General features: G+C 38.0%; 1 protein-coding gene across 1 annotated transcript; it reads right to left on the reverse strand.

The window, feature by feature from the left end:
- Nucleotides 1–9,745: 9,745 nt before the first annotated feature.
- Nucleotides 9,746–15,221, reverse strand: MAP1LC3C (microtubule associated protein 1 light chain 3 gamma). Its single transcript, XM_034428262.3, has 4 exons — nucleotides 15,018–15,221; nucleotides 14,597–14,652; nucleotides 14,226–14,332; nucleotides 9,746–12,419 (listed from the first exon to the last, which is right to left on the reverse strand). The coding sequence occupies exons 1-4, from the start codon at nucleotides 15,076–15,078 to the stop codon at nucleotides 12,209–12,211; spliced, it is 435 nt and encodes a 144-aa protein (XP_034284153.1). The 5' UTR covers nucleotides 15,079–15,221; the 3' UTR covers nucleotides 9,746–12,208.
- Between the last annotated feature and the right edge of the window lie 811 nt (nucleotides 15,222–16,032).

The raw sequence follows: 16,032 nt of genomic DNA on the forward strand, positions 1-16,032 counted from the left end.
ATGTATGAATACAAAAAAACGTTTTTGAAAAAGTCAGCAAACTGAACAATCTCTGCAACAAAGTGGGTCCAAATAATTCAATAAAGGAAGTAAAATCTAAAAAGTTAGGAAAACGGGTATTATATTTAAATATATAAATTATATTTTATAATTAAAAATTTCTTATGCTGAATTTCATACAACAATAATCAAGTGAGGATGATAGTGGATTACAAAGAAGTCCTTGAATTATGGCAGTTCTTTAAAATATCTAAAATATTCTAAAATTGAAGGAAGTGCTTCCCTCTTGTACCTCTATCGAAACACATTATTTTCCTAGCAGTACTCATCACCCAAATTTGCTATTAGGACAATGAATGTTTCACATAAAAGGCACTTAAAATGCTATTACAGTATGTATCCAAGTTGCAAGAGAGGGAATTGCTGGTCAAAATCAATTTGATTGTATTGGTTGGAGCGCACTGAGAGTTTAAAACACAGAATTTGGATTTAAGATAGTTTCACTTCTGGTCCAAATTACTTGGGCACTAGACAAGCCCTGCAACAAAATACAACCCGTAGGCTGTGTGTGATCTGCCAAGCAGCCAACTGAAGTCTGCTGGTACATTTTGAAAAATAGTCCACCAAATGCCATCATCAGGAAAGATTCATTGCCACCTGTGTTTTCCCAGTTACTTTCATCTTGAGAGACGAGCATCTCAACACCTCCAGGCTTCACAGATACTGCCAACTCCAATATTGTCCTGCACTTCTAGCACCAAATAGCTGATTGGCCTGCCAGCTATCTCATGTGGCCCACAATTTAATTTAATTTAATTTAATTAATTCAATTTATATGCCGCCCCTCTCCAAAGACTCAGGGCGGCTTTGAAATTCTATTTCCATTATCAATCTTGCCCTTATAATAAATAATATGCTGTAATGTAAGTAATATGTTGTGAAGTTTGTTGTTCATAAAATCACTTTAGTTTGTGGTGTCTGTCTGATTTAATGTTTAATGTTTTTGAGATGTGTAGGCCATTGGAGTTGGGTGGCCAATGCATTTAAATAAATAGAAATAATAGCTTCTCCATAAGTTGCACAGGCGAGTACTGGACTCTTGCTTTCATTCTTCCTATGTGAATAATAACCTAGTAAAGATGATAGCTAGAGTGTTGTATGTTTGTTGAGTGCAGTTTGGGATATTTTCAGACAGATTGGCTGGGGCTATTCTGCAGGGAAGGCAGCCTTCTCATGCCCTCTGGACTCCCTTTTGCTGGACAACAGATCTATTGAAGGCAGCCTGCCTCATCTGGATTTCCTAAGGGACTGTGCTGCTCTAGGTGCTATTGAGAGCACTTTTCTGATATTTGGATTGAAGTAAAATGCAAACATGAGTTTGGTAGACTTTGTTTTTGGCTACCAAAAGTCTTGGCCTGGCTCTGCTCAGTTCCATGCCAACTTATCCATGATGCTTACTGACAAAGCTGCCTTAGTTTAGGAAGCAGGTATGGATTGCAACCAGAGTAATGTTGGACTAGCTACTTTGGACTTGCATGTCATGTGGAGCTGTAATGTGGCATTGCTGCTTTTGTAGCTTGCCCAACCCTAGTTAAAACCATGGTTTCACAGGATGTGTGAATTCAGTCTCACTTGTTTCCCAGGAAGGTCATTCAGGACAGAAGAGGCAAATATCAGAAAATAAGCATAAAAATAATAATATTGGGAGGGGAGAGCTGTTGTATATAAAGTAATTATTTCTTTTTAGAAATATTTATATTTCTCATGGTTTGTTTAAGCACATCTGTTTCCATCTCCAAGATCTTTCAAACTGCCAATTGGTACTCAAGGCAAAAATGTGGGCCTGTTGTTTCTGGACAACCTCCCTATCATGGAGCATGGACTGAGGTAACCGCAACAAACCTGGCACATTTGAAGAGCAACTGCTTTCAAAGGATAGATGAGGTTGCTAAGCAACTGGCAGATTGGCTAATGGGTCTACAGCTTAATCACAGTTCAGCTGGAGTGTGAGATGTCTAATATGTCAGAGGCTCAAGGCTTCAAAATCTAAATTAATATTTGTGTTGGATTGAAAGGAGGTTCATGGACGTTAGCTGCGATGAACACATCCATCTTTTCAGAAAGCAATGCCTATGATATAATTTGAAGGAGTCCCGTGGCTCAGTACTGAATTGCTTTTGGTTTCCTGTGTCTGACATATGGTTTACTGACACTATATTTCTTCCAGCAGAAGGATGAATGAGAAACACTTTACTGTACATAGAATGGATGATCTGACTCAAATAGCTGCCTTAGTTCAATACAAGATCAATATTATCTAATTAAGAATATTAAAGGAGTGGGTGGGAATTATTCTAGTCAGGGTTCCATTTTCATCATTCAGTGGCTACTGAACATGCTCAGTCTTTATTTGTCTTTATGATTTTTATTTTTTAGTTAAATTCCTCTAAAAACTTGCACTTCTCTAAATGGATATCCCCATGCCAATGGATCAGTTGCTTGGCTATATAAACTGTATTACTCATCGTCCTATCACTAGAAATTATTTCTAAATGGTTTTAGAAATGTCAAGAACTGCCCAAATGCCATTTTAAAGAAATTACGTATAAGATGAGCCTACCCATAAAAATTAAGACTGTTACACTTGAAAAAGCTAGGTTGAGCAAAGCACTGCTTTTTGAAATGTTAAATGTGTCCTTTGGAGGGTTTCTTGGCTGGACAATCAACTGTCAGTTATCTGTCGTCTGACTAAAATTACACTGTTGATTGCTGTACTGGCTGCCTGCACATATGTGCACATGCAGAGATGCCTCATTTCTCTGGATATCTCAATAGAAGTATTGGCTGTACATATGCATACTGTACACGCATATAGAATGAGGAATAGGCTTCAGAACAACTGCACAAGCTTTTCAAAGGACATGGTTGTGATTCACTCATGTTAATACATTTTGTACTGAATGCTTTGCATGTCTAATAAATGTATAGGTTCCTGCCTTTTATTTCACCCATTTAATAGTCAAGATAATATGATCTATGATATTTTGCATAGTTTCTCTGACCTCTTTTAGAATGAGAGATATACTTTAAATTTGCAATATTCTGTCCAAGGATAAAACTAATATTAGAAAGTGTACCAAATTTAATTTGAAAATCCTTGACAATGATATTCCAAATATCTGTCTTTCCCAGCACTCTAAGATGATGACAGGGACCGAACCTGGATCTTTGGTGTATAATACAAATGCAATATAAGTATACTACTTTGGAGTAAACAGTTTTAAAATTACTGCTGTGCACTTTAATTCAACTGTGAATAGAAGAATAGAATAGAATAGAATAGAATAGAATAGAATAGAATAGAATAGAATAGAATAGAATAGAATAGAATAGAATAGAATAGAACAGAACAGAACAGAACAGAACAGAACAGAACAGAACAGAATAGAATAGAATGCTTTATTGGCCAAGTGTGATTGTACACACAAGGAATTTGTCTTTGGTGGATATGCTCTCAGTATACATAAAAGAAAAAAAAAAACATTAATCAAGAATCATAAGATATAACACTTAGTAATGACTTAACTAGGAAGAGAAGCAAGATGATGGTGTTAGTTCTTTGCTTGAGGACATTCCCTAGTCCCGTGATGGTGAACCTATGGCACGCGTGCCACAGGTGGCAAGCGGAGCCATATCTGAGGGCACACGAGCGTTACCCTAGTTCAGCTCCAGCACACATGTGCATGCCGGCCAGCTGATTTTCGGGCCTTCCGGGCCCACCAGAAGTCAGGAAATGGGCTGTTTCTGGCCTCTGGAGGGCCTCCAGGGGGGGTGAGGAAGGCTGTTTTTGCCCTCCCCAGGCTCCTAGAAAGCCTTTGGAGCCTGGGGAGAGTGAAAAATGGGCCAATCATGCCATCACGTGCCAAAAGCGGGGAGAGTGCAAGGAGAGCATGTGCACATGCGTGGGAGGGCAGGGCGCGGGGGGGCATTGAATTATGGGTGTGGGCACGCACGCGCACAATCCCCCCGTGCTCCCCCCCCTCACTTTTGGCACGCAACGTCAAAAAGGTTAGCCATCACTGCCCTAGTCAGTTAGTAGCGCTTCATTATAATACCCTTTTAAAATTCAGAATTTACTGAAAAGGCTTCAAGAAAATTATCAGTGACAATGTTCAGAAAACTTTAAAAATAAATAGCATAGGAGTGTCAGTAGCCTTGCAGAACTGCTGAAAACACCTGGACTGTGCTATCAGCTTGCTCGGGGTATTGCAAATAAAAGACCTATCCACTGTAAACAGTGGAATAGTACTAGACAAGTATTTAAATAGTTAGCTGAAAAGAGATTAGATACCTTTTTGTGCTGCTCATAAACTTGTGGTATAAGCAGTTTGCATGGCAACTTGCTTGCTTCATATTCCTTTGGAAAAATTACCCAATCATTGCTTTGATTTTTTAAAAAAAGTTGCTAAAGTATTTTACGTAATGCATAAGGCTGATAAAAACTTTAAGATGTGGTGGTGGAGGTGTTTTCAGTCCTAAATAAGTTTCTCTTAGCATATAACTAATTTCAATCTGTTGATTGAAGTCCATTAAAGCTTATCCTATTCAACAAATGCTAACTTTTAAATTACTACACGAGTTTTTAAAATTATTTTTAGCTTCTATAGACCAGGTCTTCAGTACTAGGTAACATAAATCTGATTTATATGTTTAGTTAAGTGTAATTTCTATTGAAATTTGTAAGAATGGTTGTTGATTGTCTGGTTCAGTGTGGAATTGTTATTCCACTAGCAAAAGTATTCAGAAAATTCCTGTTTGCAGAAAGCATTTCTTATTCACTAAAGTTTTAATGGCATTGTTTCAGAAAAGCTCCCAACTCTACAGAGAAGATTTCTGAGTAACATAGGAAAGAAAATCAGCAACAATTATATCTTTTCCCAGAAAAAAGCTCTATGGATTATAAACTTCATCTTGGCAAAGATTGGCTCGCAGAATCCATGCCTTTGTCTTATGCTTTGAACCAAATGTTTAGATATCTTGGTCTTAGAATTAATTTTAAAAATACTAATAGGAATCACCATTCTGTTACTGTAACTCAAAGGAATGTCATCATCAGCCTATCACAACCCTGGTAGATACCACTTTTTCCTCCACATGTATGCATATATACAGTAGAGCTGTGCATACTGTAAAAATGATTCTAAAGAGGTGCTTTAAAATGTGAAGGACCACAACTGGGGTAGCATTTTAGGCCAGCCACATCTTTTTTCAGGCTCATGTAGACTCCTGAAAAAAGCCATAGCTACTTTAAAGATCCTGTACTCACACTTCTACACAGACCGAAACACTCTTCTAAATCATTTTTACTTTTATTCATTCACAGCGCTAATAAATATACTTTCATGAGACCAATTCCTATGACTATTCTATAATATTTTATGATGTTCCATTTTTAATTTCAAGGATATAGATGATATTTAACTGGGTGAGCAATAAATAAAAATAAGCTCCCGTATTAAGACGACAGAGGCTTGAGAGAGATCTAACATTGCATCATTTATATATAAATCAAATTGCTTCCTAATAGAACTGTACCATTGGCAATTTGCCTACATGGAAAGTAGACAATTATAAACAAGATCTGCCATTTTCTAGTCCATTTCAAGACAGCCAAGGCATAGGGTGGCACTTCAAGTAACCTAATTAGTTCCAGATTCAGAAACAATCTAACACAGCATGTCATCTTAACATGTTAAGTTGTTAACTTGTTACGTTTGTCTCTCTAAGTTTCTATCCCTACTATTTTTCCAGCTCAGTTATCCAAATAAGCATACCAAAAATAAGATAGCTTAGGTAACTCAGTGTCAATCAGAATTTTTAATCAGGTCTAGGATCCCTGCTTCACCATTAAAAAGTATTTTAATGAGATTTTGCTATGGCAGCCGGTTCTGTTGGAATACTTTGAAAGGTAGGATGCATTGGAGGAGAAACTATACTGAATTCTTGAAAATCTAGAGGTCCGTATTCCATTCAATTTCTTTCTCAGAATGAGGACAACCTATGATAAATAAAGAAGTTGCTGGCATATAAAATTCTGCTCCTTGGACAACAGAAGCTATACTTTCAGCATTCCTTTTTAATGTACCGATATTTTGTTATTCTCTTGCTGTGCAGAGACCATTGAGAGAAGCCATCTTGGTGAGTCTGTTGCTTGCTTTTCCTTGAGTGTTTGCCATTTCCAGGAATTTTGGCTCTCTGTTAGACTATGCAGGAGGCTTGAAGGAATATGTATATAAATAGAAGTTTTGAAAAAACCTTGACAGTAAGATATTTCTTACTGTCAAATATAGCTTTCTGTCTAAAAAATATAGGCAAATATAGCTTTCTGTCTAAAAAAAACTCCTCAACAACTTTATGTGAAGAGAATTTTACTATCGCTCAGTATGAGTTAATAATTAGAGAGTAAATAATCAACCCTTGCAATGTCTTTAAATCAGATAGGCCATGAAGATAGGAAGTGAATGGAATGGGGAAAAATAATCTTTTGCATGAGATTATGATAGATATTGGCTTAAGAAAATTAAAGAACACTAATTTAGTTTTAATAAGTTTCTGTGTGCCAAAAAAAAGGGTTGTTAGTCTCTTTAGGCAAAATGTGCCATACTGTAACTACTGTAGTAAGAAATATATCAAAACATTGTGATGATTCTTGGATTTGATTCAGCTAGCATAGCACAGATTTCAAATCACATCCTGAACCTGTCTCACACTTCTTCTTGCCTGTCTTGTTCTCTAGACTTTTCTATTTATTTATTTATTTTTGTCCAGAATGTCTATCATTTTCATCAGCTTTATCTTTCCTCTGAGGTATTTGGAAGCATTTAATATTTTTATTCTTTTTGATATGATGTTTTGTTTTAATTCCTTTGTGAGATTTCTTGCATTAAAAAAAAAATTGCCTAGTCATCAACATCACTATTCAGATGCTCTTTAGTTAATACTGGAGTTATTGGAAAAGAACTATAAACTTCAGCTGTCCTTATTTCAGTTGTGCATCTTGAATATCATTATTTTTGACAAAGCATAGCTCTGCAATTCTGCCTGAAAATATTTTATCGATGAGATTTCTGGATCCCATCCTGAAACAAGTTTGTTGGTGCCCATCTGTTGTTTCCCCAATATATGAAAGCCGTGGTGGCGCAGTGGTTAGAATTAGTGGTTAGACTACTTCTGCTGACTGCCAGCTGCCAACAGTTTGGCAGTTTGAGTCTCACCGGCTCAAGGTTGATCAGCCTTCCATCCTTCCAAGGTGGGTAAAATGAGGACCCAAAATTGTTGGGGGCAATAGGCTGACTCTGTAAACCACTTAGGGAGGACTGTGAAGCACTGTGAAGTAGTATAGCAATAGCACTTAGACGTATACCGTTTCACAGTGCTTTTACAGCCCTCTCTAAGCGGTTTACAGAGTCAGCCTATTGCCCCCAACGGTCTGAGTCCTCATTTTACCCACCTCAGAAGGATGAAGGCTGAGTCAATATAAGTCTAAGTGCTATTGCTATTAGCAGTTGACAAGATTTTTGTTCTTTAGCGTAGAAAGGGCTTGTAACAGATTCTGGAGGCTTGTTTTTAGTTCATCTATGCTATTCTAGTAACTATTTTCTACTTTTTGCACCTGACTAATTGCAAAAAATATTTGGCTAGCTACCAAGGTCATTGCCTTTCCAACTGAAGTAATCTCGGTAGTTAAATTGCTTGCTGTTTCATTCTGTACTAAGGTATATAAACAGCATAGCCCTATTGATCAATCAACTGGGGTCATCTCTAAGGCAATTTCTTCATCATAGCAAGTACTTGAAGAATACCACGAGGAGAAAATAGAACAGTAACCTTTTGCATGGAAGGACTATGAAAAGAAAATGAGAGAAGGGCCCTTGGTGTTCTCTGAGCTTGTTTGTTTTCTTACAGATGTTTCATTACCCAAACTAGGTAATATCATCAGTGATAGATTAGACCAGGGACTAGCACTAATGATGTTACCTAGTTTGGGTAATGAAACGTCTGCAAGAAAACAAGCTCAGAGAGCACCAAGGACCCCCTCATGTCAGTCCTGAGCTATAAATGTTCTCCTTTATTAGAGAGAGAAAGAGAATATGGTTGAGGTAGTTTACTTTTGTGACATGGGCAGAATTAAATATATTATTGAGGGATATTATGATTTTATCATAAATATATCATAAATCATATTTCAAATCAAAATACATTCTAGTCTGCCAGTGTTTCAAAAACCAAGTAGGATCCCATTTGTGTGCTATCTGCATTTCCTCTGAAAAAAAATGCACTGGTGTGCTCATTCGCCCCTTTGACCTTGTTGTAACTTTGGTCACTAAATGAAAGGTTGTAACTCAAGGGTTACCTGTATTCAGAAAACTCCTATAATAGTTCAATTTTATTTATTTTTTTTAAAAAAAAATAGGGGAATCAACCATTCTTTGTTTCTTCATTTAACAACTCTCTATGTACAGCCTAGTACAAACTGAAACTGGGTTTCTAAAAAATCTATTTTGAATATTTCCCTACAGATTCTATTTTAAAACAATGACTAAGTGTACACATTTTGTCACTTTGGTCTCCTCCGCTCCTCCTCCAACACACTCTATACAGTTTAATTCTATTTTGCATATGACTTGAAGAATTCAGGATAATTTGAAAGTCTTTCATTTGGTCTTGTAATCTATAGTAGAATTGGAAGAGCTAGTTCCCATGCTGTTGCTTCACATATAGTAATATATTTCCCCTGATATTATTGGCTACTGATGGGTTGTGCTTGTATATAGAGTAAGTTATTGCCCATCCCTGAAAATATTTTATTTTCACTCATCTGTACCAATTCCCAGCAGTTTACAATGTAGTCATCAAATACATAATAGTAATTTATTATAGAATACTAGTAATAAAAATATAAATATATAAAAGTATTGAAATCAAAAGCAAATCCAAATAAACAAATTTATGGCAGCATTACATATTTCAAAGGCTCTCCTAAAGAATTCTGTGTTCAATGGTTTATGAGAAATTAGTTACATGGAAGCTTACAGTGCTCTTCCAACTGCATATAATCCTACTTTCTTATAAGGATATATGTTATATAAAGATATATTGCTAATAGTATAGGGTTTTCTGTTTGAACAGGGGGTTGGATAGAAGACCTCTAAGATCCCTTCCAAGTCTGTTATTCTATTAAGAAGTCATTCATGCATGCATGCAATCACGTTCTATTTGTATTGTCCAATTCCTTAATACCCCAGCTTTCAAACTAGCTCGACACATGTAATAAAAGCCAGTATTTACATACAATTTGCATAGAATGTCATTTCCTTTCAAGATTCATTCAGCCTCTTTTTTGTTGGGGGTTCAAAGGGCCCTGAAGACCTGGTTCACTGACCAGGCCTTTAGAAAGCATAATTGAAGAACCTTCTCCCCCACGTACAGTATACTTTTTCCCCATTGTTCCCATCTCACTTAGTTATTTCTGCCATCTTTATTTGGGGGGACGGGAGAGAGAATCCTTTTTTTAAATGTTAACTATTTGTAAACCATCCAAAGAAACTCAAATGGGGCAGCATATATACTGTATTTAACAAATTATTGAAGTATCATTAAAACCTATTAACTTGTAATACATTTAATACTGTACATGTCATTTTGGGGAATCTATAGAGTCTCAAGAAATTTCAGAGTAGAGTCATTTAGTTATATAATGTTTAATTTTTCTTCAGTTCATTCTTTTCATAATGAAACCACAATATTTCAGTCTTTTACTCTCAGAAAAAATAGCAAATCATTCCAAAAATAGTACACTTAATAGCTTGAACCTACTATTTGACTCTCTTCGAGAAAAAGAAGAAAGAAAAACATACTGCAGACTCTTGCAAGTGAGAAATCCCTTCAGGGGCAATTATGTTTTAGCTACTCTGAGGCATATTTTACACACATTCTTGCAGCAATTCTAATGATATTAAATGTTGGTCTTGCCAAACAGATATTGTCTTAAATGCCATAACGGCTAAACGCTCTCTTAGTTGAACAAAAAGCAGTTTGCGTCACAAAGTAACAAAAAGGCATTTAACAAAATACACATAAAATTGTGCACCCCTCCTGCAGGCGCAGCCATAAATAGACTAGACAAAAACATTTACTTTAATGAAACTGTGTCATCTTGTTAAAGGAAAAATGCATGTCATTTTTAGAAATGCACAAGAAATTGTTGGACTACTCATATATAAAGGATATTCAGAGAAACACAATTTTGAAGGACAGATAGTTTAAAATAACTGATGTGAGTTTTCATTTTTAATTTTTTTCAACAGATATAGATCCATTTCACTTCACAAAAAAGCATCAAGTATAACTGGATAAGATGTTCTTAAATTAGGTTAGGGCAGCGGTCCCCAATCTTTTGGGCACCATGGACCGGTTCTGTGGAGAAAAGTTCTTCCGTGGACTGGAGGGGGCGTGGTTTTGAGTGCTTCTGCATCCCACAGATGAGACTTCGCTTGTTTGCACAGCCCAGTTGCTGGCACGCCATGGACTGGTGCTAGTCCAGGGACCGGGAGTTGGGGATCCCTGGGTTAAGGTCTTTGCATGTGAGCTGGAACTCGTCCATTAAACAAAGCTTTGTGTCTTGCCAGAACAACATTTCTCTTTACATAACAACAAATGACTCCTCAAAATCACTATTTTGGACATGAAATATATCTCAGTCTTCCCATCTATGTTAGAGGTAAAACTCACAGCATTCTCTGGTTTGAATACCAACAACTCTGCAGTCTGTTCTTTCCAAAACTCCAAGATTTCCAAGTCATTTGGACAGTGAGAGGCTACCAGCAGGATTTTAACTTGAGGGCAACCTTAAGTCAGTTCTACTGAGATAGAATTATCTTAAGTATGCCATTGATAGAAGAGTCTCAAACACATGATTTTATTAGCTGGCTTTAGACTAAGTAGCTTGTAATCCTGGTGCACTTTATGAAATACACATATGACTCTATAGCACACACATACATACACAATTACCCATGCATATTCACCCACACAGCTCATCTTTATAATCTTATCTTCAATCAAAGTTAAAGCTCAGAGCAGAGTTCAAAAGGCAAGAACACAGCCTTGTGATAAGGCTACTGTTCTAGCTTCTGGAGTTGCTGCCTCAGCACCAACGCTGAGTTAGTCACATACAAGTTAAACAATTATGAGATGCCATATAGAAATTTGTGTTCCTACTTAAGCGGCTATGTTCTTGCATTACTTGACACAGTCATCACCATCCCCAACACAACTCACTTACTAATTTTTAGCAATTGATATCTGAGGAATGTGTGTGTGCAATAATGTTATCTGAAGGACTGATGATTACATGTCATCAAGTTGTCAACTCTTGGTGACCATATGGATTTTCTTTATGATATTCTGTTTCTAACCTGGTTCCTCAGGAACTCTGATGGTACACTCATTGTTACGGTAACTTGAGTCTATCTACCTTGCTGCTGGTTGTCCTCTTTCCTTCCACCTTTCCCAGCATTAGAGTCCATTATATTCCACCCTATTAATCTCAATTCTACAAGCCGCTTCTGTGTAGTTGTCACTATTCAGTAAAGGGAGCGACTTCTAGTCTGTGGAAAGACATTGTCCTGTAAAATTTAAAGTGCCATGATACTCATCAGCAATATTCCTCTTGGAGGAAGAAAGCAAATGGCTTTGATAAAAGCAGACAATATAAAAGCCAGCGCTGGCTCAGCCTTGCAATGTTCAGCTAACTATGACAGCGTGCTACTCTCTAGTGCACATGTTATTCTCTGTTAAGCAGACAATTTGTGTCCAGGTCATTTAACTTGGTTATAAAATTTCATCATTTTCACTCATCTCCAATTACGGTAACAATTTTTTAAGCAGATACATGATTTTAAGGGTAACACTGAAGCATATCACTACTAACTTCTTTAGCTGGCAAGGAGCCAAATTATGAAACTGCGTGTCCATGTCATTTGTTTGGGATGATTTATCCCACTCCTCAGTTCTTTAGTTGGGTCTTGCCAACTCCTGGGCCATTAATTTTGCAGAAAAGCCCACGTTAGACAGAGCACCTTTCATCTTCAAGTAATTTGAATGATGCACAGCTCACTGTTCAGCCATACTGTCACCAAGAGAAGACTTATCTTTTTAAGAGATATTCCTTACATTTTACTTTGGAAGTAGTTAGGAGACCTCCAAACATCTCCTGGGAAGCATATGTCATGTATACAAATCCATCTTCATCTTTGTAGTCTCGGTATACTTCAGACAAAGTTAAAGACATACTGGCTAAACTCTTGTTGTTTATCAGCAGGTAGAAAGCTTGGGTAGCACTCAATGCCATTCTGCTTCTGGATTAACAAAGAAAACAGACATTTTTCTAAAATATGCAAACTCCTTCATAGTAGATAGACAGTAGATTAGCTAGACACATGGTCAAGTGCAAAGTTGTCACCAGAAAACGTCATATTGTACTTTAAAAAAGGGATAAGAAAGAAGATGGATTTTTAAGTTGTCCCGACTATCCAAGAAGAGGTATGCATTCCATTTTTCTGGGATAAGTTTTACAGTGTTTAGTGTAGCTTTTTTTTTACATTTATTATTAACATTAGTATTTGTTTATTTATTTTTGTGCCTTCAAGTTGGTTTTTGATGCCTTGTGACTGCTTGCAGTTTTTTGGCAAGGTTTTCCAAAAGTGGTATGCTTTTGCCTCCTTCCTAGGCAGCAACTGGCACTAAAGTCACCCAGCTGGCTCTATGCCTAAAACAGAACTAGAACTCACAGGCTCCTGGTTTCTAGCCAGATGCCTTAACCACTGCACTAAATTGACTCTCAGATATTTATTTAGCTTTCTTGTCATTAAGGCATTTATTTAGGGGTTTAGATTCCATAGTGAGGATGGTAAGGAAGGTTACAACAGCGAAGATAATTCAACTTGTTCCTAGAGTGCAGAGAGTAGGAGAGGTTGAGGGTGGAATTCCTTGCCATTTTACACTACTTTTAGCTAATTTTATTTTGCTGCTTAAATGCACACTACTTTTTCGTGTAGCTACAAAGCAATAAGCATATTATTTTTTTAAAATGTAGCATACTTCTTAATCAAAACTTTTAAATATTTCTTATAATTCCAAGGATCATACTCTTGTAGGCAGAACTGGATGAGTGACGATTAAATATTCTGAGCACTATTTGTGAAATTCTATTGGGTAGCACATATTGGATAAGCCTATGACCTTGAAAATGGCAGTTAATAAACATTCCAAGTTTCTGTAATCTCACTTTGTACGTACTGCCTTATTTCATTTGGCTATAAGAGATTCTAATCAATTTTGAGATCAGCAATAGTCATAGGAGCTTAAAGAGTTCTTGAAGCAGTAGAACTGAGATAAAAATAAGGTTATGCAACTAATTCTGCAGACCTGAAGGCTTTTTGGATTTATACTTGTTAAGAGCCCTCGCTAGCTCATAGCAAGCAGTTTTAAAAATGAAGGAAAATTTAAAAGTAAATTACTAGATGGAATGAATAAAGAATCCATTTTTCCAAATCAAAAATTCATAGTTACATCCTGGATTCTGAAGAATAAAATGTCAATATTTATTTCAAGATATGCACATGCGTTTAGGATAGCTTTTCCTAAAGCAGTACTTTCCCTATACTTTAGACTGATGTCAATATTGGAATTGAAAGCTGAACATGTCTGGATTGCATAGGACTGGGGGAAACTAGCTGAGAATAAAAATAGATTGAAATAAATTTAAAGCACAACTGCATAATTTTTTAAATTAAACCTTGGTCATTTATTGTATCAAACTCTTCTTGGATGAATACATGGTTGAAACAGTCTAGGACGGTCTTTTTTAAAAAACAGAGGAAGGGAAAAAAGGTGAGACTGTATTAATCTAGCATAGTTTTCTCACCATACCTTTGTGCAAATAATGAGGAATACTTTGCAAGAGGGCTCAAAAGACTGAACCTCATCAAAGCAATGGGAGAAAAATCACAGAAAGGTGTTGGGTAACAGAAGCCATATTACTTGCCAAGTTCCCAAGTTTTTTTAGAAGCCCTGTTGCAAAAATAGACAGGCAAGGGGGTGTGCGCAGAGAAGCACTGACAGCCAACAAATAATAAATAGCCTATCTGTGGCTTGCTACATACCTAATGATGGTTATAAACTGTGTCATAGTTAACTCTTGTGGTACAAGAAACTTTGTTTTGTCCAACAGGGGGAGGTATTTTTCTTTCTGATATCTTTCAACAATTACCTGATTCAAAAAAGAAGAAGAAAGCACAACATGTTTAAAAGCAATGTGACATGCTACCAGTGGAAGCATCTACTACTATCAGCAGGAGACAATCCTAAACAGATTTCTTGTTATCTACAGAACGTAATGAAGTCAGTGATACCACTGGCCAAAAAAACCTGCCGTGAGTCAGGTACACTTAAAAAAAAAACACACACACACCAGAAATTAGGCAAATGTTAGGGATATTTAGCAGAGAAGAGAACTGAATGAAGAGAGGCTTACTGGAACTTTTGTCGGGAACTTCCCACGAATGCCTGCTACTTCTTCCACTCGGGTAGCTGGGGGAAAAAAAGACAAGAAGAGCCATTAGTTTTCACTTCACGGGGGGCGTTGAGGTGAAAAACCTCGAGTCCCCAGGCAGCAGGTAGCGGGATTTCAGACGGTCAGCCCTGCAAAGCCGAGCTGCCTCCACGGAGGTCAGATCCCCGGAGACGTTTTCCTTTTCTCCCTTCCCAAAGAGCGGTGGAAAGGCCGAGCGCCCGCCTGTGTTTTCAGCAACCCCCGTTCCTGATCCCGGAGCAGTCGTTCGTCCCACGGAGATAAGCGTGGATTTCCTTCAGAATCCAAAGGGGGAAATAAACCGCCTGATTTCCCAAGCAATCGCGACGTACGTCGTAGGGTAAGCCCGCTTCCCGCCGCTTACCAAAACTTTTCCTCTGCTTAAACGGCCTGACGGGCTGGCAGTTATGCTGTAAAGGTTGCATTTTCCTCCCCGCTTTGCGAAGAGCCTGCTTAGAAAAAACAAAAACAAAGAACAGCTGCTTCGGGCCCCGCGACAGCTGCGCTCCGACTGTACAGCCGGAGCAGAAGAGAGCCCCCTTTTTAACGACCGGCTTGCGACATCCACGTCACTCTTTGCCCCGAGGCGTCGCACCCCCTCCCCTCCCCCTTCCCCCCCCCCCGCGGGCGGTCGCGAACGGTCTGGCCGAGTCCCAAACGGGAAAAGTGGGTGTTGGAAATAATTTTTTTTAAAAAAAGACGCTCGGGACACGTGGATCTGCTGGCTGGCAAGTCACATCCTATCTCTGGTCCAGGGTAGCCCACGCGCAATCTTCATATCCCTGCGGAGCTTGGAAGAATTCTGTGGAAGAATTCGCTAATAAGAACAGTTTGCCGTTGTGATTTTTTTTTTTCTGGAGGATCTCTAGACTGTTTTTCCTTGCGGTGGGAACGGTTCCTGGTCACTCTGCTGCCGGGAAGTACTTTCTGGTGAGGTAAACATCAAGATGAGCGCCTGACCCGATTGAGATGGGTTGACCGTATGACTTCCCTCTCTAGTTACAGTGGGGTAAATCAGCTGTTGGGGAATTGATGGTGACTTTAGTCCAGGGGTGTCCAACCTTGGCAACTTTATGATTTGTGGACTTCAACTCCCAGAATTCCTCAGCCAGCGCATGCTGGCTGAGGAATTCTGGGTGTTGAAGTCCACAAGTTTGTAAAGGTGCCAAGGTTGGAGACCCCTGCTTGAGTCAGTTCATCGGCAGGAATGCTAGGATGGCACCCAGAGTATCTGTTGCTGTTGACAGGCAAAACCATTTCCACCCATTTTCCAACTTTGGACGGACTAAGTGGACGGACTTACCTGTGTAATAGTCTGTCACACAGATACAGCTGGGTAACCTGGGGGTCATAAAAATAACATTTATTTTAAAGGAAAT

This window comes from Pantherophis guttatus, chromosome 1, assembly GCF_059756535.1.
Source record: "Pantherophis guttatus breed Tessera chromosome 1, ASM5975653v1, whole genome shotgun sequence".
In the NCBI taxonomy this organism is placed as follows: Eukaryota; Metazoa; Chordata; class Lepidosauria; order Squamata; family Colubridae; genus Pantherophis; species Pantherophis guttatus.